The sequence below is a fragment of the Liolophura sinensis genome, chromosome 6, assembly GCF_032854445.1.
Source record: "Liolophura sinensis isolate JHLJ2023 chromosome 6, CUHK_Ljap_v2, whole genome shotgun sequence".
NCBI lineage: Eukaryota > Metazoa > Mollusca > Polyplacophora > Chitonida > Chitonidae > Liolophura > Liolophura sinensis.
In genome coordinates this window covers 55,523,970-55,548,799 of record NC_088300.1, presented here as the reverse complement: position 1 = coordinate 55,548,799, position 24,830 = coordinate 55,523,970, and the positions used below count along the sequence as shown (strand labels likewise).

The 24,830-nt window shown below is 37.4% G+C and overlaps 1 protein-coding gene across 1 annotated transcript; it reads left to right on the top strand.

The window, feature by feature from the left end:
* Positions 1-6,760: 6,760 nt before the first annotated feature.
* On the top strand, positions 6,761-24,818 carry LOC135467364 (uncharacterized). The gene is made up of 16 exons (XM_064745135.1): positions 6,761-9,802; positions 10,036-10,125; positions 11,825-12,010; positions 12,583-12,862; positions 13,113-13,238; positions 13,602-13,822; positions 14,103-14,403; positions 15,229-15,295; positions 15,441-15,603; positions 17,158-17,233; positions 18,001-18,231; positions 18,872-18,962; positions 19,130-19,211; positions 19,902-20,074; positions 20,979-21,076; positions 23,532-24,818. Exons 1-16 carry the CDS (start codon positions 8,733-8,735, stop codon positions 23,673-23,675), a joined length of 3,399 nt encoding a protein of 1,132 aa, XP_064601205.1. The 5' UTR covers positions 6,761-8,732; the 3' UTR covers positions 23,676-24,818.
* Positions 24,819-24,830: the final 12 nt, after the last annotated feature.

The window sequence follows — 24,830 nt, the reverse complement described above, 5'->3', positions numbered from 1 at the left end:
ATACCAATGAATTAGCTGAAGCAGGCATTTGATTCATGGATGATGGAGTTGCACTTGGGATTAAGGTTGACAAAGACCAAAGGAAAGAGCTGGGTGCTGGGAAAAAGAGGTAGTCAGACGTAATTTTCGTGCATCTTTCATATTTTTCCGAATCATGTAAGTGATACATATGCACATCAGCTCTTGTCTAAGGACTGTCCAAGAGACGCAATCAACGATCGAGCAAAGACCTCCCGCCACTTTTACCCGCTATCTGCTGATTGGCTACTGATTTGGACTTCCGCTTTAGACCCCACCCCTTAGTAACCTGCCAACAAACCAGTTGGTGCGAGAAGTGGGTGTTTGGTGAATGTGTTATGGTCTTGTCCGACACCAAGAACTGCGTTAAAGGACATCAGTCACCATTGAGGCCTGTGAGTAATTTATTCATGACAGGAACTTGACAACATTAAATTAATTATTCTTTCTCTTATTTTTGCGAGGGAATGCTACCACGTTAATCAGGTCCTCCAACATGCTTAGGCCTACAAAGTTTAATACTGACACTACAGCTAGTCCTACACTTGCAAATTTGATACACCTTTATCTCAACATAATTATTTGTTAAGAGATCACAACGAATAACTTTTACAGTGCATTAGATCAATAGAAATTATTTCTAAAATGACTTTCAATGTCCCCGTCCTCACTTTGTAAATGGTGCATTCCTTAGTGCAACTGACATCTGAAATTTGGCATAAAAATTAAAATAACAGTGGTATTGATGATGATATATCAATTATCAGTTATCAGAAAAGTATGTCAATTTAATAATCCGAAAAATATAAATGGCAAGTGTATGAAACAGAAAGTGGATGGATATTTTGAGGTCAATTATTTCATCATGATTTTATATGTACAAATAATATAATCTTGACATAGTATGGGAGTTGGATTATGTACTGAATGGTGTTTTGTGGGGCTTGGGTCAGGTTGGATGACAACAAGCCATTGACAACAATCATGTTGCTGTTGAGGCAGTCCCACATTGTTGAGGACCACTTAACTAGCATTTTATATATTTGATTGTTCCTTAACATTGTACTCGAGAGTTTTTCACTTATACTATGGAGTTCAACTTTATGCATGAAGGAAACCAGTATAAGGCAAGTTGTAATCCATACATATATGCATGTGAAAAAGATACTTCTCAACTTTTCAAACTTGGCAAAGTAACAAGCATATGCATTAACAAAGGAGTCTTGATAAGATGGTAGTGCACAGTGACATCTACTTCGGTACGTGCTAAGGCTGAAAACTATTGTTACGTACCTGCATGGTGATTTGTGAGAAAATGGATTTATGAAGTTTTGAAAGTGGTGTGAAGGTGAAGCATTCACAATTATGGCAAAATAACAAATGCAGGTTCCATTAAGTGGAGTATTTGTATATTGATTCCTTGGAAGTCTCAGGATTTTGCGAGTAACAGAGTGCTGAAATGTTGGCGGTTTTTTCTTGATTTGTTGGTTTGGTGAACTCAGAAGTGTTCTTCTTAGAGCTATAAACTGATTTTAGATGATAAATCTTTAATCTTCCCCCGGAGCCCCGAAATAACCTGCTGATTGTTTGTGTTGGAATGAATTATGAGGATAAGCCATTGTAAAGTAGTCTGAGGGTGGAGCTCAGAATTTTCACCCTTGGAAATCTAACAGAAAGTCCTTCTCGCAGTCTTTTACCACTACTCAAAAAAAAAAAAAAAAAACACCTGGCAAGACGTCCACAGATGTTGAATATGGCTTATTGGGCAGAGACATTGCATTCTGCACGTATGAGCTGTTCGTCTCAGTGCACAATGTAGATATGTGTCAGTGTTACATGGTAAAGGATTATAACCCCACAAAATACTTTAACACGCCACAACTATATTATGTACTAGTTATGATGCTGACAATCTACATGAAACATTCAGAAATCAATCTATAGAAGCTCATGTATGACCTGCTTTCTAACAAAGCTGCTTCCTCTCAATTAGGAAAGACTGCAATGTAAGTTCAAACTAGCCAGTAGGTAATTAACTTAGCCCTATTTAGCTCTTTAATTATTGATGTACATGTATGTTAATGTTGCCAAGATGCATTGTTAAATACCAGCACAGTTTTGACGGATAAGTGTGTGTGTCATTATTAGGCTGTTGGGTGGCATATTCTGAAGATGTCTGCATGCAGTGTTGTCATTTTATGTTCCACAAAGTTTGATGAACTGAATAACCACTGGCTGATACTTTGTCATTTGAACATCAGGTGACCTAAATTGCTGAAGTGTTATGGCTGAAGACAGGTAAGCCATTGATTGTAGTGTCTGTTTTCACGAAGTGCTCACTGTTGTTAAAGTGTATGTAGTTTCCACTAATTGTCACATTTCTGCTTTCTTCGTTATTTATTTTCACCATTCCACCCTTCTACAAACAGACAAAAATCTAAGAGTCATTTATTTATTTATTTATTTGGTATTTTACACTGTACTCAAGAATATTTCACTTATGACGACAGGCAGCACTATTGTAAAATTTAAAAGATAAACAACAGTTAAACCAAGGGCTAAGTGTATATATAGCATATCATTTATTATTGTTAATTACAGAATTGTTATTATTCATAATCATGTATTGTAAAATATTATATACTTGGTGTTTCTACTGTATGACCTCAGTAGCAATAATATTGGTATTATTATTCATGATCATATATTACAAAATATTATTCTGTTTCTGCTGCCCCGCCTCATTAATAACCGTACACATATCTGCACAGTGCCTTCAAAACCAGCGAACCCGTCATCATCAAATCTTGTTTTATGTTAATGAGATGGATTTTCAATTTTTAGACAGTGTATATTCGTTTGTCTGTGTAAATACCATTAAAGCAGACTGTAATGGTTTTTGTGCCATTCCTGAACTGCTGGGATGAACTTTATTAAATGTGGCTTGAAGTTAAATGATAAACCTTGGACATTAGCAGCCTATATTTGTTGTAATGTTTCCAAGATGACAACTACAGAATGAAAAGATTTTTTTAAGCTTATCACATGATCCTTAAGGACTGATTTAATTTAATTTGGTTGTCATATTCCTTCTCACGATTCTTTCTCATGCTCAGTATTTTATTATGTTCAAGTGCTGTAATCCCCGTGAAAAGAATATGGCCTACACTTTTTGTAGGCAAGCTTCATGTAAAAGACAACTAACTTAGAGCTTTCGTGTGTGGGCCCAGTGAACAGAATGTGCCCATGTAGTTTAAGATATAACTTTGTCCTTGATGTAGCCCTTGGTCTGTATGCCCTGAAGTGTGTTCTATATGAAATGTGGCCCCAACATTGCTCCTGATGCCTTTCGAAAATATTTAATTATATTATATGATATTCTAAACATATAAGGATGCTGTATAATAACTATATTTTATATGTTTTTCAACTTCAATTACCAGACAAACTTCCTTGTAAAACTCCAGGTCTTACATTTATTGTGTAGGAATGTGGTCAAAGGAATTTTTATAATTGTTTCAAGCAGGACATATTTCAGGGGGATTAAGGGGGGATAATTTTAGCTCCCTGGAAGCTTCTCTACATTACCAGCTGCATGAAGCACATTTTATTTGCAGACATCCATATCTTTGTCAACACAGCAACACATTCACCAAATGGATCGTCTATGATAGTTTATAAACAATTTAAATAGTTTGATTTCATATTCAACATTAAATTCAGATCCATTAGTTATGATAGAATGAAATATAATTTGTCATTCTGAATATGTATTCACTTATTTATTTATTCCATTAGTGTGGTACATTGTACTCAAGAATATCGCACTTATACCACAATAGCCAGCATTCTGGTGGTGACAGGAAACCAGGCAGAGCCCAGGGGAAACCCACGATAATCCACAGGTTGCTGTCTTGTCATTATATGACATAGCCATACATGTACAGACCTTATTGTAAATAGGATTTACCCTAAGGGCTGTCTTCCTTGATACATCAACCCTAGCATTACATTTTGCATGGCCTACATATTGTGACGCTGACATGTATGCAAATGTTTGGAAAGCTGACTAGTCTCTTGCAGAGTACTGAATACATTTAGATCTGCTTGCTGGGTGCATGCGATGTGTGAAAGTCATATATATGCTGGCAGTTAGCAACAAAGCCATCTTGAAAAGTATGTTGTATATATATATATATATATATATATATATATATATATATATATATATATATATATATATATATATATATATATATATATATATATATCCTGTAAACTTTAAAAAACATTGAGCATGAATGCAAGTGAATGCTTTTACTTTGAATATTGCCATGGCATGAATAAAACAGTTTAGACTGCCTGGAGAGTTTAGTTGAAACATAGGTAACATTTTATTAGTGACATGATAGACTCCTTTAAATAGCTGCTATCTTACACTTACCTCTAGTAATCAGATATTTGATCATGTTCCAACTACACACAAGATACAGACCCTCCAAATATGATCTCAAATTGTTTTATCCACAAAAGTGCAGGATTATCATTCAAGGCAACAACGTTTGGTTTCTCTCTGAGACTATAAAGATATCGACCTACCTGTGTTTAGTTCTTTCTTAGATTTTAAATTGTAATGCAAACAGTCATGTACTTTTTTCCTTAACATTTCCATGCACTATTAACAGTGAGATGGAGATATTTACTTCATATTTTTACATTATTTTATTGTAGAATACATGTAATAGTATTATTTTATTACGTTATTATATTTTTTATTACTTGTACTGTATATGATATTGTTTAATTATGTAATCATGTTGTGATGATCTTAGTTACTTATTTCTTTGTTTTTGCGAACAGTGTTTTTGTACAGTTTATTATATCATGATTGTTATAAACTCTAGGGAGAAGTAGGTAAAATAAAATTCTACCCTGCTGTCAGTTGCAAATGTGCAAATATAGATATTGAACAGAGATGACCTTTCAAACAACATTGAGTGTGTCACGCAACACATTGGCCGGTATGTCTACTCCCCCAAGTAATATCATTTCATGCTGTTGTGTCTACAAATAAAAGAATTCTAGGTTGTTTACTTGTTGGATTTGCTTCCTAATTTATATAAAAGTGAACAATTGGAATTTCTTTAAGTGATAAAAGTGTTAATTCACACAGTTTATAAATATCACTATTGTTTTTACATTTTTTTATATTTTACACACAGACGTTGAAAAAGAAACATTTGTTTCAAGACGTTCAAATCTGAACTTAGGGACAAGATGTCATAATACATGTACAGTGAACTTTTACATTTCCATCTCATGCAACAAAAAGACACGACGTCATACATACGCTTTGACGTACCTAGGTCAACTGCCATGGCCTAAGCTGGCCATTTATTAGTCTAAAATGCATGACCTCTGTGGAGGGAGTAAAACAGAATGGCAGCATGAAATATGAAGTTTTTGCCACATTTTCTGCAATTTTGGGGGTAGAATAGATTTTCATTTTCAAATCCCAAGAATGCGCAACAAACACCGCTACAGCGGTGTTGAACCCTTAAGTAACATAACAAATATTTATTGGGAGTAACCTGGCTGACCCTCCATTAACAGGATCTACAAATTTTGATAGAGGTTTTTTGGGGGGAGTGGGTTGGGTGGAGGGGGGATGTTAGTGTTTTACTTTAGTTTCATATAACATTTAATACATGTATGCATTTTCAAATATATTATCCAGACCTCAGAACAGTTTAAAATGAATTATCCATGTTTCAAATTTCATGAGCATATGGCTGGCTTAAATGTCTGACTCCAATTCACTTTGTTGTATGAGGATGTTACATATAATATTCTCTTTATAATGGCCTGATCTATGAGAACTGATCAGACAAGTCATAACATGAGGTTGATTTGTAATATGTGTAAATCATTGAATAAGATGACGTATACTGCTGTATTGTCTGGTGAAGGCCACTTTAGCAGTATGAATGTGACATTATAAAGTGGAGGTATGTGGGCCTGGGGGTTAGGTGGATAGCTGATTGATCATATCCAGGGTCAACCATTTAACTATGAAGGCCTTATCTTTCCTGTACACCATTCGTTGAGGGTTGCTCGTCCATGGAACACCTGACAGGACTTTGCTTATTTTGACACTTTCCTTGGGAGTCTCCGCCCTTTCTTGACTAGCCACTGTCATTATTGGTGGATGTGGGTTTGAAGTGTAATAAGTGACGGTTACCAGAGCCACAATGGTTTCAGACCACAGGGTGGACTTGCTCATAGAGGGCACTTTGTCTGAAGTAACATTTTGCAGGTGTAGGCCTACATGAGACTCAACTTTGTGTCACTTAATACTGAGAACTGACAGCTCAGCAAGCCATGGATTTACATGTTGGCGTTTGAAAACTTAATACTCACCATGTGTACAGATGTTTCTGGAGAGTAGCCCAAGAGGAGCACAAAGAAGAACTATAATCCATTTGACAGCCATAGTAACAACTGAGAGATCTTTTAACAGAATTGGTTCTGGTGTTCGGGGCTCACATACCTATGTAGGACTAGAATAACCTGGTGCACACAAACTGACATACTGATTTTGCCGGTGTCATTGATATAGTGAAATCTGTATAATCCAGTGTCAGTATCTTTATCATTCTGAATTCAAGTGTGAAGAATGGGGGTAAAACAGAACAGAAAAAATGTGAGGTAATGTATACATGTACATATATATCTGGTAATGTCTGTATCTTGTAATAATAGCCTCACAGTACATGATATTCTTCCCTTTGCAGAAAGTGATGTCTGGACAAGTGCAAGTACTTTCAGTTCTCGTTTATCAGTCTTACTGTTTTTGAGCTTTGTATATAATATAAGCCTGAGTACTAATTATTAAGGTTTTGATATTTGTGTGTCTTTGTTTGTTTTTAGCTGTTCGCTATTTAGATAATAGCGAAGAAATACGCCAGCGATTTCACTGTGTGTGCATAGTGTTGTCCCCCCTGGGGATTTTCAGGCTGACCAATCAAACAACATGGAATTGTGTTGACCTGTAACATTCATTTTGTTTCTCTCACATGACATAACCTACTGACCACGATCAACAGAAAAACCCACATAGTACGTCTGCAGCTAAATGTATGCTAGGAATATCATCGGCGTATTTTGCCAGCAATTAAGTTTGTCCCAACAAGGAAAAAAAATCTGCCCTGTTTGTCCCTGCCTTAACATGTATGTTGTTTTTGACGTTAGCACACATGTAAGTTTATACTGGTAGGCACATATGTAGGTCAATGGTCTAGACTGTTACCTGTAACATCCTCTAATGATGAAGAAATAGCCATGTACTTCCATTTTTTTTTAACACAGACATACATGTACAAGGATATTTCAAGTGCAAATCAGTGTTCACTTTATGCACCAAAATGTTGAAATCCCAAGCTTGGGAAAGAAATGCAGTGTCTTGATTATCATTACACCTGTGCATGATAAAAACAACATTCATATAGTTGAGGAAGATAAAGATTCATTTGTACCATACAACTTTTTGATACACAGCTATTTGCTTGGTAATGATAATGTTAATTATAATGGACTTAGGCCAGCTTGTCTTTCTAGGCAGGTGCATGTAAACTGATCTGATCCAGAGATCAGGAGGTTGCCAATGGTAACCACAGTAAACAACAAGGGAAGGGGTCAGGCTGTATACCTTTGTGTACACTCCTAAACTAGTGCACCTTTGTTTGCCCATGTCAATCAACTTCTCTGGCTGGCTGCATTTATTTTCAAAAGCTATTGACCATTTGCTAAACAATTCTATAGATATATAAGACTTGTTAAGTGACATAAAATTTGGTGATGAACTCCATGCAGTACGTATCTATACTTACAGATTTTGACCTCAAGAGAATCAAAAATTTTATTCAATAATTTTTTGATTGGATGGAGATTTAATGCCAATGTCAGTATGGTTCAAGTTGAAGTTAGTTAAGTTTATGGATAGAGAAACCTTGGGCACCCTAAAGGAAACTTTCCTCTTTAATGATAAATGAGAAACCTCCTGACATTATAGGGTCATAGATAACGAGTGCAATCCTGAGTTGAATACACAATCTCATTCAGTTGGTAAAATGTGTACACCTTGTCAGAAGGGCACATAAACATTAAACACAACACCTGTGATCTGTTCACTTGTACTTTTTATATGTATTTTATGCGGTGTACTGCACAAGATTTTAAATGTCTGAGATAGTGTTCCTGTAATCAGGGTGAAATGATTTCTCAAATCCGTAGCTTTCGGTTGATCTTCATATCTACATGTATTATGCAACAGGTTACCAAAACTGTCTACATTTCTGTGCTCTTTGTGTAAATTGTTTGCCATGTTTCACTTAAGCCCCACTCTAAATCTTTTCTGTTATTATAATCTGTGTAAGGATAAAGATTAAGGTTATAAAACCGTTCCATTAGGACCATTATGCTATGTCATGTAAGAAAAGGTTTTTCTGAATGCTGTTATTAACACTGTTATGTAGAGAATGGCTCAGCCCAACTATCAGGTTTATATGTAGTAAATACTTCATATATTTAATCTGCTTTTATCCATTGTTTATCCTTTAAATGGGTCCTCTGGGTATGTATGGATTAAAGTCAATCATAATGTGCATGTTGATGTAACAAGTACCTGTGCAGTGCATCCATTTGTATGTTGCTTCATGGTACATGTTTTTGTCCAAGTTCTCTGTTATATGTCACATGATTTAGCCATGGAGCATATAGTATCAATTATTCAGCTAATTAACCCAAAAATGAACATGTACGTTATCAGTAATTTATATTTAATATCAACTCTTTTGTTTAATTTTCCATATAGATTCAGTCCTGTCAATGAGGTAACAGACAGCGGCAATCTTTTAGTGTCTCCAGAACGACCAGATTCCAGTATCCAATCAGAGGAAGAGCCTGCTGAGAATAGCCAGGAAAAGGAGGAGCTAATCAGGGGTGAAAATTACCAGCTTCCATCAGATTTAGACCAATCTCTCCAGGAAACAGCTGATATTCTGGAAGAAGGGGAAGTAACTGTCACCACAGAGCATGTTGAGCCAAACACTGGTGAAAGTTTAAATGTTACTGATGAGACACCTCGAGAACAACTAGCCTGCATTCACTGTCATTTGCCACTTAACAGCTCTGATTTAGAAACCACACGCTCAAACCAAACAGAAACTAAAATTTCCCGTGATACAGAAGAAGTTGAATACTCAAAACCTATACCTTTGCCGAAGCAAGGGATTTCATATATCTCCACTCGAAACTACTTATCAGAGCAAGGATTGGAGATTGGACCAAAACCGTCTCATGAGAAGAGGACATATATTATAGGTGGACTTGCCAATTCTGGGACGGCTCAGGAGCTGGTTAACTATTCTGGGCGGGTACCTGAGTTAGTTAAGCCAAGTAATACACACATGCCTTCTAATGCAGCTCACCTGAGCTACAAGACAGTAGGGCCAATCATACAGAAATCACCACACTACAAACACAGCTACAATATGAGCTTGTATCACCAACCCACCTCATTCCACCCTGGGTTCAGTCGATCACAGGAGAGGGTGGAGCTACAGCACTTGAATGACAGATTCTCAGCCTATGTGCAGACAGTACGCCGTCTTGGGGAGGAGTTCAGCCAGCTGGACTCCTCTTCTTTTCTCCACTCATGTAATCTGCTGGAGGAGCAGATGGAAAACCTGAAGAATTTATATGAAAAGGAACTAGAAAGTTTAAGGTGTGTATATTAAAGTATGTAGTTTCTTTTGTTGGAAATTTCAGCTTGCAACCATAAAGTTTGGTTAATTTTGTAAATAAGTTTGCAAGAAAATCTCCAGTTTATTTTATTATTCTCTCCTGTTGACTGATATTGTAATATCTAACAATAATATTCAGTATAACTGTTGAATTTTGTGGGAGGGTTGGGGTATTTATTTTTATTTTATTTTTTTTTTTTTTTTAAATTTCCAGAAAACAGCTGGATGAGAGCATTAAGGAGAAGAATCAGCTGAGACGGACAAGTGAGAAGCACCAACAAGCTGCCACAAATCTACAAAACAGGTACAATGCAACTCACGAGTCACCTTAAATATCACTAGAGTTCCTTTAAAGTTTACAAATACTGAATTGGCAAATTTAAAATATATATAAATAGGCCATCTGATGAGTAGGTCTGCTCAACTTGTTAGACAATCAGACTGTGGTCTAACTCTTGAGTAGGTCTGCTAAACTTGTTAGACTATCAGACTATAGCCTTACTCATGAGAAGGTCTGCTAAACTTCTTGGACAGTCAGACTGTGGTCTTACTCATGAATATAGGTCTGCTAAACTTGTTAGACTATTAGACTGTTGTCTTCTCGTCAGTAGGTCTGCTAAACTTGTTAGACAATTAGACTGGTCTTACTCATGAATGTAGGTCTGCTAAACTTGTTAGACAATCAGACTGTGGTCTTACCCCTGAGTATAGGTCTGCTAAAGTTGTTAGACTATTAGACTGTCGTCTTGTCGTCAGTAGGTCTGCTAAACTTTTGAGACAATTAGACTGGTCTTACTCATGAATGTAGGTCTGCTAAACTTGTTAGACTATTAGACTGTCATCTTCTCGTCAGTAGGTCTGCTAAACTTGTTAGACTATTAGACTGTCGTCTTGTCGTCAGTAGGTCTGCTAAACTTGTGAGACAATTAGACTGGTCTTACTCATGAATGTAGGTCTGCTAAACTTGTTAGACTATTAGACTGTCGTCTTCTCGTCAGTAGGTCTGCTAAACTTGTGAGACAATTAGACTGGTCTTACTCATGAATGTAGGTCTGCTAAACTTGTTAGACTATTAGACTGTCGTCTTCTCATCAGTAGGTCTGCTAAACTTGTTAGACTATTAGACTGTCGTCTTCTCATCAGTAGGTCTGCTAAACTTGTGAGACAATTAGACTGTGGTCTTACTCATGAATATAGGTCTGCTAAACTTGTTAGACTATTAGACTGTCATCTTCTCGTCAGTAGGTCTGCTAAACTTGTTAGACTATTAGACTGTCGTCTTCTCGTCAGTAGGTCTGCTAAACTTGTTAGACAATTAGACTGTGGTTTTGCTCATGAGTAGGTCTGCTAAACTTGTTAGACTATTAGACTGTCGTCTTCTCGTCAGTAGGTCTGCTAAACTTGTTAGACTATTAGACTGTGGTTTTGCTCATGAGTAGGTCTGCTAAACTTGTTAGACTATTAGACTGTCATCTTCTCGTCAGTAGGTCTGCTAAACTTGTTAGACTATTAGACTGTCGTCTTCTCGTCAGTAGGTCTGCTAAACTTGTTAGACAATTAGACTGTGGTTTTGCTCATGAGTAGGTCTGCTAAACTTGTTAGACTATTAGACTGTCGTCTTCTCGTCAGTAGGTCTGCTAAACTTGTTAGACAATTAGACTGTGGTTTTGCTCATGAGTAGGTCTGCTAAACTTGTTAGACTATTAGACTGTCGTCTTCTCGTCAGTAGGTCTGCTAAACTTGTTAGACAATTAGACTGTCATCTTACTCATGAGTAGGTCCACTAAACTTGTTAGACAATCAGACTGTGGTCTTACCCCTGAGTATAGGTCTGCTAAAGTTGTTAGACAATCAGATTGTGATCTTACTCATGAGTAGGTCTGCTAAAGGAAGTAGGTCTGCTGTCAGACTGTCATATCACTCATGAGAAGGTCAGCTAAACTTGTTAGACTATAAAGAGGCTACTGCTAGCATGTGACTGACTATAACTGTAAATGTTCCAGGTTGACCGAAGAATGGGAAAAAAGTTCTAGACTGATGAATGAAGTGACAGAGACTCGGCGACAGTTATCACTCCTGGAAAATGAGATGTCAGAAAACAGGACTGCACAACAATCTCAGGTCCAAGTACAACAGATGACTTCACACATAGACAGGTTGACCAGGGAGAACCAAGAACTGAGAGAAAGGTGAGTTTGTTGACATGTACAACACACATGTTCAGGTACAACAGAAGAGTTCACACCTTGAGAGTTTAACCAGGAAGTTTTGACGTACAGAAAGGTGAGCTAGTTTACATGTCAACACTGGTGTTTAGGTACAAGAGATGAGTTAACACATATAGAGTTTGACCAGGTAGAACCAAACCTTAGTTAGTTAGTTAGTTCACATGTCAGCACTGGTGTTCAGGTACAAGAGATGAGTTCGCACATAGACAGGTTGACCAGGTAGAACCAAGCCTTGAGAGAAAGGTGAGGTAATTCACATGTCAACACATGTGTTCAGAAACAACAAACGAGTTCACACATAGACAGTTGACCAGGGAGAACCAAACCTGGGAGAAAAGTGAGTTAGTTCACATGTCAACACACATGTTCAGAAACAACAGACGAGTTCACACATAGACAGTTGACCAGGGAGAACCAAACCTGGGAGAAAGGTGAGTTAGTTCACATGTCAACACACAAGTTTGATATCCTTGAATACGTCGTAAAAGCACTAAATCTAATAAACAAATGAATATTTGTTTTTTGTGTTGCAGTCTAGAAAAGCAACACCAGGCCTGTGATGATTTACAGGAGAAAACAAGACAACTAGAAGAAAAATTATCATTTAATGATCAAGTCAGCCAGTCAAGTATTGGAGAAATGAGAGAGAGGCTTGAGGCTGCAAACAACAGTATTTTGACTTTAGAGTCTCGACTACGTGAACAGAACAGCGCGGGTGCTAACCTTGGTGACATGTTGACAAAAGTTCGAGAGGCAGCGACTGCAGAGCTGCAGAAATACCAAACAGACTCACAGGAGAGATTTAATAGAAATGTACGTATAAATACAGTACTCTCTGTGTATCAGGCAACTGCAAGTTTCTCGTTGGCTGTCAGCTCCCGTCACACTCTTGATGTCTGCCACCTTTTAGTTTCACTTATGTTTGGACATATACATGTATACTTTTTTTTATATATTACATGCCAGTAGTTATTTTTATGTTAAAATTATGTACCTACATGTGTGTATATGTACAGTGGAAAGATAAATGCCAACTGACAGAGTTATGCTGACAACCTTGTAGATGGCTGCTTTACGAGCTCAGGCGGAAGAGGATGCTCGAAGGATTGACAGTCTGAGAACTCAGAATGAAGAATTTATTCAAAAACGAGCTGATTTTGTGGCCCAAATTAAGTCACTTCAGGGAAGGGTAGGTTAAGTGGACAAGGTCAGCCTTGTAATTTATGTCTGCTCTTGCTCAAAAGTGATAAAGTTTGTCTTTGCATCGACAAATAAACCTCAGTGTATTAGAAATGACCTAAAATGTTGCCCAAGAAAGCATGTTTTTAGAATGAAATCTAATTTCCATATCTAAGTACTTATATTGTATGTACATCCAATATGTTACTACATAGATATCCATAAAAATTTGTCAGTGTGTAGTTTATGTCCGAATTGTTGGCAGAGTGTCAGCATTAGGTCCTTCTACACAGACAGAATCAACCATTGTCTTCAGTATGCAACAGAGAATTTGTATGATTTTTCTGTAACACTTTTTTCCTTGTTTCAACAGGTGTCAGCCTCAGAACACCAGAACAAGGCATTGAAAGAGACACTGGCATCAGAGCGAAACCGTTATGCTAATCAGATTGCTAGTATGGAGCATAAGGCAAGGGAATTACAGGAGCTTCTGATGGACAAGATGCATGAGGCAAACATGGCAAGAGAACTGCAGTTGCCACTCAAAGCTGAAATAGAAGCATTTAAAGTTCTTTTGGAAGATGAGGAGAAAAGGTTTGTTTAATGCTATTGTCACTGCAGCAAAAGTCAAATGTGAACAAAATAAAATGTAATGAAAATCAAGATGAATGAAATGTGAAATGACAGTTTACAACAAGAGCACTTATTCCGGTGTGTGCACTTACTCAACACTCAATCTAAGGGTATATTCATGATTAATGTTTTATTTTATGTGGATTTTATGATATATGAGATGTTCGTTGGCATAAGGTATGAGTAACAATACAACTTTCATGTGTTTTTTGTTCTTACCTATTTAAATGTTTGTGTCTAGGCTGGGCCGCCCAGTTCATGAAGGTTTTCCCCTCACAAACAGAATGTCTACATCTACTAAGTTAACAGAGGTGGGCTACCCCAAGTACACTGTAGCCTCAGTGTACACTTCAGCGGGGATTCAGCTCTTGTGCCTACTGCCCCACCCAGGACACCTACCCCAATGCATGGGAGGCCTCTCCCTACCTCAACTACAGCAAATGTGTACACATACCAGACCTCACCAAGCATCAACCAGCTTAACCTGGAGGCCACACCTGAGTCTCGGGGAACATCGGGGAGCAGGGTGCGCTCAGCTCCAGGTATATACTACACACACTCTGATTTTGTGTTTGTAACTTGTAGTCCTGTTTATAAAAGACAGTATGTTCATATTGTTTTTACCGTATTTCATTTGAAGTTTTCATCAAATAACACATTTTACTTTTTACTGACTGATTCTTCCCTCTTATAGGGCCATTATGAGTTTTTTGTGGTTTGATTAATTTCTCAGTGTTGGCATCAAAGTTATCATTTTAAAACATGTCTCTGAAAGTACATTTTTACTGGCCAAACTTTAAGTGAAATATGTATAGGTTATTGGCCTGTGTGGTGTTTGGGAATTCTTTCTTTTTGCCTATTCTCAGATTTCTGAAATCAGACCTCTGCATCTCATAACAAGATTACTTTTCATTCCATTCTCAGTGAAAGCAATTGTAACATGAAGCCATTTGGTCAATGTCCAGTATGATCTCATATTGGACAGTTGTTGTTTTCTACATAATACCACTGGTGCTGGATGGTTAGATGTATAATAAAGTATATGTATAGGTTACATGATGTTTGGCAAAGATTGTAGGATATGGTAAACATTGTAAAGAATTTTAGCTGAATATCATCAGAGGCTAACTGAACATATTCATGTACATCTAGTTCCAGGTATCAAACTGCACTGATGGATACACATCTCTTATAGGAGTTTCATGGTTACATGCTATAGAGCCTCCATAGTATATAGGCTCCATGAGCAGTTCTGGCTTTTTCATTGGCTAAAAACATTGAGAGATTTGTAGGCATGGCTGACTTAAATCATTTGAGTGGGGCCAAAGACCTTACTCTGGAGTATTTGACATATACATGTATAACAGCGGTCAGATTTACAGAGAGATGATGGAAACTGGACAAGGCCAAAGTTAAAACACCACCCTTTACCATGTATGTGACGGACCTCACAGCCAAACCAATGCGGGCTCTATTCGGCCATGTACACTCATTGGTCAAGAGCAAAGTGACAATAATTTTTAGGAGTATTTTTTTACAAATACATTTCTACACTTTTCTATCTGTGTATTATTTCCAGCCTCTCATCATCGGCCCCTTAGCACCACTCTGGGTCAGGGTAAAGATTACTTTGAAGAACTGTTCACTGCTGGAAAGAAGAGACAGCCCCACAAGCCTCTCCGCCCCCACAGCACCCCCGTCCCTAAACATACCTCACATGATTACAACACCTGCACAACCAGGTAAGATTTGTGATGGACATCCACAGGTAAAGTGACCAGAACTTCTTGCTTTACATTATGTCATGTGTATATGATTCGACAGGATGTAGACACATATGTTTACAAGTAAAGTGGTAATCATTCCTAGAGTGATGAATAATGTCCATGGTTGAGTAGGTGTTTGATTAATGCAATAGTTTTTGCCAGATTTTTGTTAATAGTTAAGAAAAACAAGTACTTAGGTCATAAATAATCAGGTGTTTGGATAATGATTGATCAGGTGTTTAGATAAGGGTTCTAAGTCAACTGTTTGGATATTGCTTATACCTTTGGATATTGTCTTTGGTTGATTATTTTGAGGAAACATTTTCTTGGTTTATGGGGTTTTTGGATATTGGCTATAGTTGATCAAGTGTTGGGATAAAGGTTCTTGGTCAATCAGGATTTTAGATATTGTCTGTGGTTGGTAAGGTGTTTGGATAAATGCTCTTGGTTGATCAGGTGTTTGGAAGTTGCTTCTGGCTGATCAGGTGTTTACAAGATGCCTCAGATTAACCACGTGTTTGAACAATGTCAATGGTTGATCACGTGAAAGGAAATGTTGGCTGCCTTTTTGTCTTTTTTGGTGTTGTGTGTTTGTGGTGGTGATTGGAGTGTTTATACGGTTGTGCTGGTGTTGGTGTGTAACTGTCACACATGTAGCAGTATACTTGAGAGCTGTGTAAACAAGCTAAGTATACCATTTGTAATTAGACGTGAAATGTAATACCATTTCAAAAGGGCTCTACTGAGTATGTAATTTCTGGCTCATATGTCTGTATTATTATGTGTAATTATGAAGCTAGCATTGTAAAGTGTGTTCATAATGGTGTTACTGCTTGGTCAGAAAACCTTTGTCAGCTGTAACCACCTACATATAGCTGCATGTGTCTTGGTCAAAACAGATTCACTTCCAGTATGTATTGGTGCATTCTGTTGAGCTGAGCAATTGGTACATTCTATTGAACTGAGTTTAAAGGTGTTGGCAGGTCACACTGGTCTCAGTATGCCCGTGGTAAACGTAAATATGTCTGCTAACGATCTGCTATGTTTCGCTTTTTTCTATGATAAGAAAAAAAAAAATAATAATAATAAATAAATTATAAACTTTTATAAGCTGTTTGAAAATCCTAGCCAGGCTTTGTGTTAAAAATACAATATAGTATGCACTTTATAATGGAACTGTCAAGTGTTTGATTTGTAATCTGCCTAATGAGGTGCGTTCAAACTGAGTACAACTTGGGGGTCTGGCAAAATTCCAACCTATACCTCCTGGCCTTTGTATGGTTGCTAGAGGGTATTGTTATGGTGGGCTCGCCTGGTTACCAAGTTAAGAGGCTTATCTCTCCAAAAATCTCGCCTGAACGAACAGGCCTTGTGAAGGCATTAATCATGACCTGGCCCTGATTTAACATTGGTTAATGCATGCACATGTTGTAAAGTTTGGCACACTTAAAACAACAACCACATAGAGCACATTTCCATGTGATCTACTGATATCTCTATTATAATGCTTGTCAAAACATTTTTCCACAGTGCTACTGGGGACCTTAAGGTGTTGGAAGTCCATCAAGATGGCAAATATGTTCGTCTAATGAATACGGGAAATCAAGTAAGAATATATTTGTTTACTTTGATGGTTATATCTATTTCAGGAGTTGCATGGATGCCTTCCCTTTGTAATGTATTAACTAGGTGCATGTACTTAAAATACTGATACACATGTCTGACGTGTATTCTTTATTGGTCACTCAGGGTTTTAAAGTCATGTCTTTAAATCAGTTTGCTTGATGAGCTTTTCGATAGAATATCTTGAGGCTATTAATACAGGTACATGTTTAACCATCTGGCATGGACTTTGACTTGTACACACGTGTGTTTGTAGATATCTGCAGATATACAAGTGTACATCTATATGTGGCACACATGACATGCATGGGGCCTTCGTAATGGAGTGGTTAGTGTCCTAGCACACCACAGTGACTCACGAACCTTTTACCAATACAGTCGCTGTAAGTTCAAGTCCAGCTCACACTGGCTCCCTTTCTGGTCGTACATGGGAAAGTCTGCCAGTAACCTGCATGTGGTTTCCTCACACCATAATGCTTACCAACTTCACATAAGTGAAATGTTCCAATATTTGGCCAATAAAATGAAGTATATAAGTAAATAAATATTTGACACATCAGTTCATTAGAACACATGTCTAAAACAGTGAAAAAAGATATAGACTGACTAAGTATAAGTTTTTACTGAATAACATCATTGTGACCAAGCCAGACATATCTTACTGTGAACTTTGATAGACTTCAAATAGGTCTGTATGTGCCCCTTGATCATTCTCCAGTTTAAGTCACATCAGTACATTTGTGTTATCAGGATGCTGAGATAGGAGGTTACATGATCCAGCAGAATGTGGGCGGCCATCCAGTGGCAGTTTATAGATTCAGTCCTCACACCCGCCTGCCTGCCCACCAGACACTGACCGTCTGGTCAGGCACCTGTGACCCAATGTTACACCAGCCCCCGACAGACTTCGTGTGGAAGGAGCATGAGCGGTGGGGAACAGGGCCTGAGTGCACCACCATTCTGTGTAAACCCAATGGACAGGTAAGGCAACACTCAGATGTTCAGGCTTTATCTAATGTTTGGCAAAAATAAAGGTTCGTTGTATTACAGTGTAGGCTGATTTTAGTGTTCAGTATTGATTGTCTTGATAAACCACCAAGAAAATGTTATCTAACTGTCAAGGAAGGAATCTGTGTATATATGCCTGCATGTCGATTTGTCGTTCAGTTTTCTCCACAACCATTTACCCATTTGCTGTGAGCGAAAAGATGTGCTGTGTCAAGTGCTCCAAAAATTGTGTATATTACTTATGCAAATCAGACAATGATGACATCACAATCAGGCACTACATTGGCTTATTTTGGGGGCTATAACGAGCCCAATCAGCATTTCAGGGATCCAGCGAGTTCACGCAGATGAGGATTCTTGCAAACTACTGCAGCTAAAAGACGTGATTTTACAGTTGATGTTGACAGACTGATGTGTATTCAGTTTAGCAACTGCCTAACGTCTTTTACTTATGTTAGTTTGTAAGAGTCCTCAAGTGTCTCGCCGTTATCTGCATGAACTCGAAAGACCCCTGAAACGCAGGTTGGGCTTGCTAGTAATTAGTAAATGACAAAACATGTAAAGCTCAATGAGTATATATTAATTGATAGCCAGAACTCTCATGTTCTCATAGGCTGTAGCCTGGACAACTGCCGCTCATCGCTTCACTCGTAACAGATTTGAGGAGGAGTCCCGCTCCAGTACAACGGAGCCTCACGTGCAAGGTAGGAACTTCACCTCTCTTACTTGTCACACACTGAAGAACTCAAATTGCCTAACTGTTCATGGTTACAGGTTTCTACCATTTTTGTTGACAGCCATATTAACATATTTGGTTATAAGTGTTGATAAAAGCTGACTGTAACATTCTGTATTGTGTAATGTTTTACAGAGAATGGGGGTGAACATGAAGTCATGACAGAAACCTACGTAAATGGGTCAGCAATCCCTGCAGATTCGGTTTACCTCCGAAGGTGAGGCTGTCTTTGAAATAGCTAATTTTAGTGTTTGCAAATCTGATTCACCTAAAAACAATTGAAGAACTCTTGTTAAAAATATTGAGAAACTCTCTATAAAAATCTGTTTCTTCTCTGAGCCATGTTTTAGCAATGTTGACCTCTGAGCATTCTTGCAAAGACCTTTTTTCCAGTGCCCTGGAAACATTACTCAAATTCCTCAACCTTTTTGCATATGAAAAAACAGCTTTCTGTGTGCTTTATGCTTTATGCTTAAGGTGTAATTTCAATAGTCTAGACACAATATTGCCCTCAGAATATACCTGAATACAAACCGGAAAAGCCTGCAAAAGCTTGAAGAATTACAGTTAACATCTTTACCATAATTTCTCTGAATAATTGTGTTTTAGCACTGATGTAGATGTGATAAAAACTTGTACCTTTTCATCTGAACAAATTGTTTTTGACTGTAACAGCTTACATGTACATGTTGCCTGGAGCATTGTCTAACAGCTAGGTGTGATTTTGTGCACAGGCTAAGGTTTGCTTTGATCGCAAAGAAAGTCCTGTTTTCTAAACTCCCTTGAAATGAATACATGTATGTATCTGTGTTATGATCAAAACAGGGCTATTCCAAATATTTACACTGGTTTATGTATTATACTTGTCCAATTAGAATCAGCACCAGGTATGTTGTGTATGTTACAGAGAGAAACAGACGCCACCATCGCTGTCTCCCACCAAACACCCACATGGAGCCTTCCCAGGTAAGAAAACCCACCCTCAAGCATATCCACCACGCCCCTTGACGGCAGGCAACGACAACAGCAGTCTTAATCGTCAGTCACGCTCACAGACCTGCACCCCTGACCCACCTACAGGTAATTAAACACGCCTGAATTCATACCCTATTGATGCAAGCCTTGGCCATAGTGTTTGCTGAGCTAGCTATTTTGCTCCTTAATAACTTGATGCTTTGCTTTTCTAAGAACTACTAATGAAATCTCTTTTGCCGGTGCATAGTTGTAGAAAACTAATCAAATCATGCTAGACATCATGTAGTATTGACTGAAGTGCTTCATGTGGAAGTCTGATAATGGCACACTTAAAGGCAAAGACAACACTAAAAATGAAATACCTAATTCTTTGACCTTTTTTAACTACCACTGCGACCAATATTTAGAAACATTCTGAGAGAACTATGGGGTGTAGAGAAATAATTTCCATAATTTTATGAAGCTTACATCTTAAGCATCATCATTTTTATTATAAATATATTCATAAATTCCAATGAAAAAAGTTCTTTAGAGGTGGAAAAGGTTAAAGATTTACAGTGTATCAGATGAAAGACCATTAAACACAGTCCAGCAAAATAGTTTGATTTATGTTTTTAGAATGTTCCAGCAGAGTAAAATGGTTTTAAAACATCAGATTCTACTGTGGTCTATAATCACCCAGAAGATGTCAGTGACATCACATCTATATGTTTTAGCGTAGACGTGTCCCACTGTGATCAGAAAAGGCCACTGCAGAGTCCAAAGGTTCAGATGCATTTTACTGGGTTGTAAAAATTCTAAAATAATATACCCAACTATTTTTGTGGACAGTGTTTAATGGCCTTTAATCTGACATGTACTTTACATTAGCATTTTCTTTGCCTTTAGTCACTGTCAGAAATGTGAGTTCTCTGCTTTTATTGCATTGGAATGTGTGATGTATATTTATTCCATGTGCCTCCTGTATTTGAGTTGCATTGTAATTAGTGATGGTGTGTGTGTTGTACAGGAGAGCCATATGCCGGCCCAAGTGGACAGAGAATAGGATATTATGCCCCTCCACCAGGGATTCCACCACACAGTAGTGGCAAGATTGCAAATAAAGCAGTAAGTTGGAGTAAAAACTAACTGACCATTAAGATTATTTTGGCCATGATCTGGTCATCTGTCTCTGCTTCTTTTTACTTTTTAATATTGAGTGATATCACAGAAATAAATTTTCTGCTGGCAGTAACTAGAGAATCTGTGTATCAAAGATTCAGTATGATTGTAAAGAATGATATCTAACATAAAACTTTGTGACATAAAAACCAACAGAACAGGTCAATGATACTGAGTTTTAAAATCTTGGCATGTTTGGCATGTATTTCCACCAGTGTGTAGGACATAAAAGCATCCACAACCAGTTATTTTTGTGTATGCATTTAGAGTGTATAGTACTTTATTTCAACTTGGCATGTATGTTACAAATGCCATTTCCAGCATCAATTACTTTTTACATGAGCAAAAACTTGTGTCCATCTTTTATGTGTATGTTCTTAATTTTCTGCATTTTTCATTATTATTCCTACTCGGATTGTTTTGTTTACTGCTTTTGGCTAGGCACTGCATTCCCATGTTCTTGTCTTCAGCAATGTCATATATTCATATGCATGTACGTGTGCTTGGTTTCCTGCATGTTTCACATTACATTCTGCCTGCTCAAGCTCACAAGCCCTCTTTTCTTGGTTTATGTCATTTTTCATTTGGATTTAGCGGTGGAGTGCTACATTTGGAGGATTTTCGTTTCTTTGCATGTCTTTGTTACACTTTAACTATGTAGTTACTTTCAGCAAGGTTGTTCGTTCTTTGTCAGTTTTGTGTTCTGGTATTGGTATAATTTTTAATAGTACATTTGCATTGATTATTTATCCATAACCTGAACCTAAGACAAGGTTTGATTTGAAAATATTCTGCTCAACTGTTACTGCTGTTCTCACTTGTACACTTTCCGTTATAATTTTTTGTTTTGAACATGTTAGTAAACAGTTAAGTCACAGCAACTCACAAACATGAGTCTGCATTCTCCATATTACCCATTTATTACCGTTCTCCACCATTCTTCGCAAATATTTTCTTGTACAAAGCATTGTTCCTCGTAATTGTTCTTACAAAACGGTATTACCTTGTGACCAGCTGAAAACGTTATGGGCAGGAGTGAAAGTTGGTAAAACATGGTTGTCTCCCTTGTGTTGCTCTGGCTAGAAGCTCTTACAAGTGGTGCATGTATGCGCCCTTCTGATTACACATATCCATTGGATTTTGGTGTGTAAGTACCTAGGCTTCTGTTCACTATCACCGGAAATTATCTTGGCATTCATCCTTTGATGTTATTGGATTACACAGTTCCTCAGCTAACTGACTGTGACAGACCCAGGTTATGCAAGGGAAAATTAGGGATATATCAACTAATACTGGGCATCACATTTGTCTTTTGTGTGCATGTGTGTCAGCATGTATGGTTGTCTACCCTGTCCTGCATGTCAAGATGGTGTTCTACTGTCTTGTGCTCTGCGCATCACTCGCTAAATGTGCACCAATGTACAGCTCAGCCTGTCTTCCCTCTGTGTTTTCAAGTTGTCCAAGTCTAAGCATTTTAATTCACAAATTTTTATTTTTAGGTAGACACACGCCGATTTGGCCCACCAACACCATTTTTATCTCCGCTCCAACAAGAATTCTCCCAGGCCTGCAGTAATAAAACTACATGCCTTGCTCGTTTCATAACTCCCTAGGTGTGTCCCAGTTTTTGCCTGTATTCAGTCTAGCCCCTTTTCTAGTTTCCATCAGTAACTTAAAATGGTTTTGGCACTGTCTCATTCTTGCTCTTCTCTTCTCTTCAACACACAAAAGTTTCCCTAGTTCTGGGTTTGGATGGATCTTCAGTTTCTCCAGGTTTGACTGATTTGCATGGTTTTGAAAAGGTCTCTTAAAAAAGAGCATTTTTCTGTGATGGTTTCAGTAGATGATTAAGAGTGATCAGAGTTAACAAGAATGTGTGTTTTGGATGAGTTGTGTTTGTCAAAAGGCGTGTAGACATGTTCACCTGGGTAAAGCTATTTGACTCCAGACTGGCTCTCACATAGTGCACAAAAAACACTGTTTTTTGAGAATTACAAACCAAATGTGTAAAAAAAAAATTGTTCATGAACCTTAAAAATCTCCTACATATAGGGTAACATTTGATGTACATGAAGTTGCTTGCTGATAGAACACAAAGTAGAAATTTTTAAGCTCACATGCATTCCTTAGTGAACTGCAAATAAAATAAATTACCTCTGTGTGATAGCTTTGCTTTACACCATGTGCATGATATCACTAAAAAAAAAATTGGACATAAAATCAAAATGTATGTATTTAATACTGCCTCAACAATTGAATTAAGATAATTTAGTTTAGAAGGTATTCATTAAGTACAACTGTCCATGATGTGCAAATATTTGAAAGGCTGAAGCATTGTTAGGCGTTGTACTTCTGCTAAATCTATGGTACATTGTGGCTAATTTCTGACTTTCTTTCCTAGAACAATCCAGGTGTAACTTCCATGCCCCCGAGTGCTTTCATGACTCCTCGTGATCGCTTCAGTGTTGGCCTCCAGCAAGTCCAGTCGCAGCATCACGATTATAATCCACCCATGCCACGCCCCCCACTCTACTCAGCCTGGTGACTTCCTGGGATTGGAGAGGCAATAAGGAATACGTTGTTACCCCTCTTTAGTCCATCATTCAGAAGGGGGGAGTTAAAATAACATATTTGTGACTATTGAATGACTGATACCAGGGTTTTCTTTACCATATTTCGCTTAACTTTCTGTTTAACATTGGTAGATGTAACATCTGAAGTTTTTCATGATGCAGAGAATATTGCATTTATAAGACTAGAATAAGGTGTCTGTGATATTTGTGTGTTAAAGCATCATGAATGCCTGCGTTGCATGGCATATGCTTTATATGCAAACATACCAAAATGGGTGTTAGAGCATTCTGTGATATAATAGTAGTGTATTTTGTTTTCACATATTGTTGCATTCTGTTAAGGCACTTAAATCATGATTGCATGATGATATATCTATTGTTTTAATAATTACATGTACATGTACCTTTCTTTGAATTTTTTTTTTAATGGTTGTCACGATTAGTTTAACAACTTCTGAAGGCATGGGGCTGATAAAAATGGTACCCTTTGTTATGCCCTGATGTAAGCTGACCTGACTGATGTAATAACATTAGTAGTTAGTGGGGTGCTTAAACTGCATTTGAACTTATCCTTTTTCTTAGAAAGAGGTTTTATTTTATGCATATTCAGAGCTATTTTGTGAAGTAGTGACACATAGATGTTGAATTTGTACACATGTGTATGTATGAAACAAAGGTTTTACGTAGTTTTTCAAGTGTATGCCTGTTATTGAGTTATTCAAATGAATTAGCAAAAACAGAAAAAACAATGTTTTCCAGCTTTTTCATAGAATTGTTGAATTGTTTATTGGTGATAAGCATTCAAAGAGTTATATATGCAGATAAAATACTTTATTATGGAACCTTTATAATGGATGTTTTTGTACATATAAATAAAAAATCAAAATTGTTGACAGACTGATAAAATATAAGAAAGATTGGTATTTTCTGGAGTTTGATTTAATTTCTAAATACAGTAATACTCTTTTCTCTAGGAAACAGATTTTCTGTAGCGCAGCTGTCGTGGTTTATTGTGTTTTGCACCTAATTGCACATGTTTACATGTAATTACATGGACATATCTGACATTGTTCATTTTGTGAAAATTACCTTGAAAAAACAAAAAGAATAAGGTTGACGGTTAAATC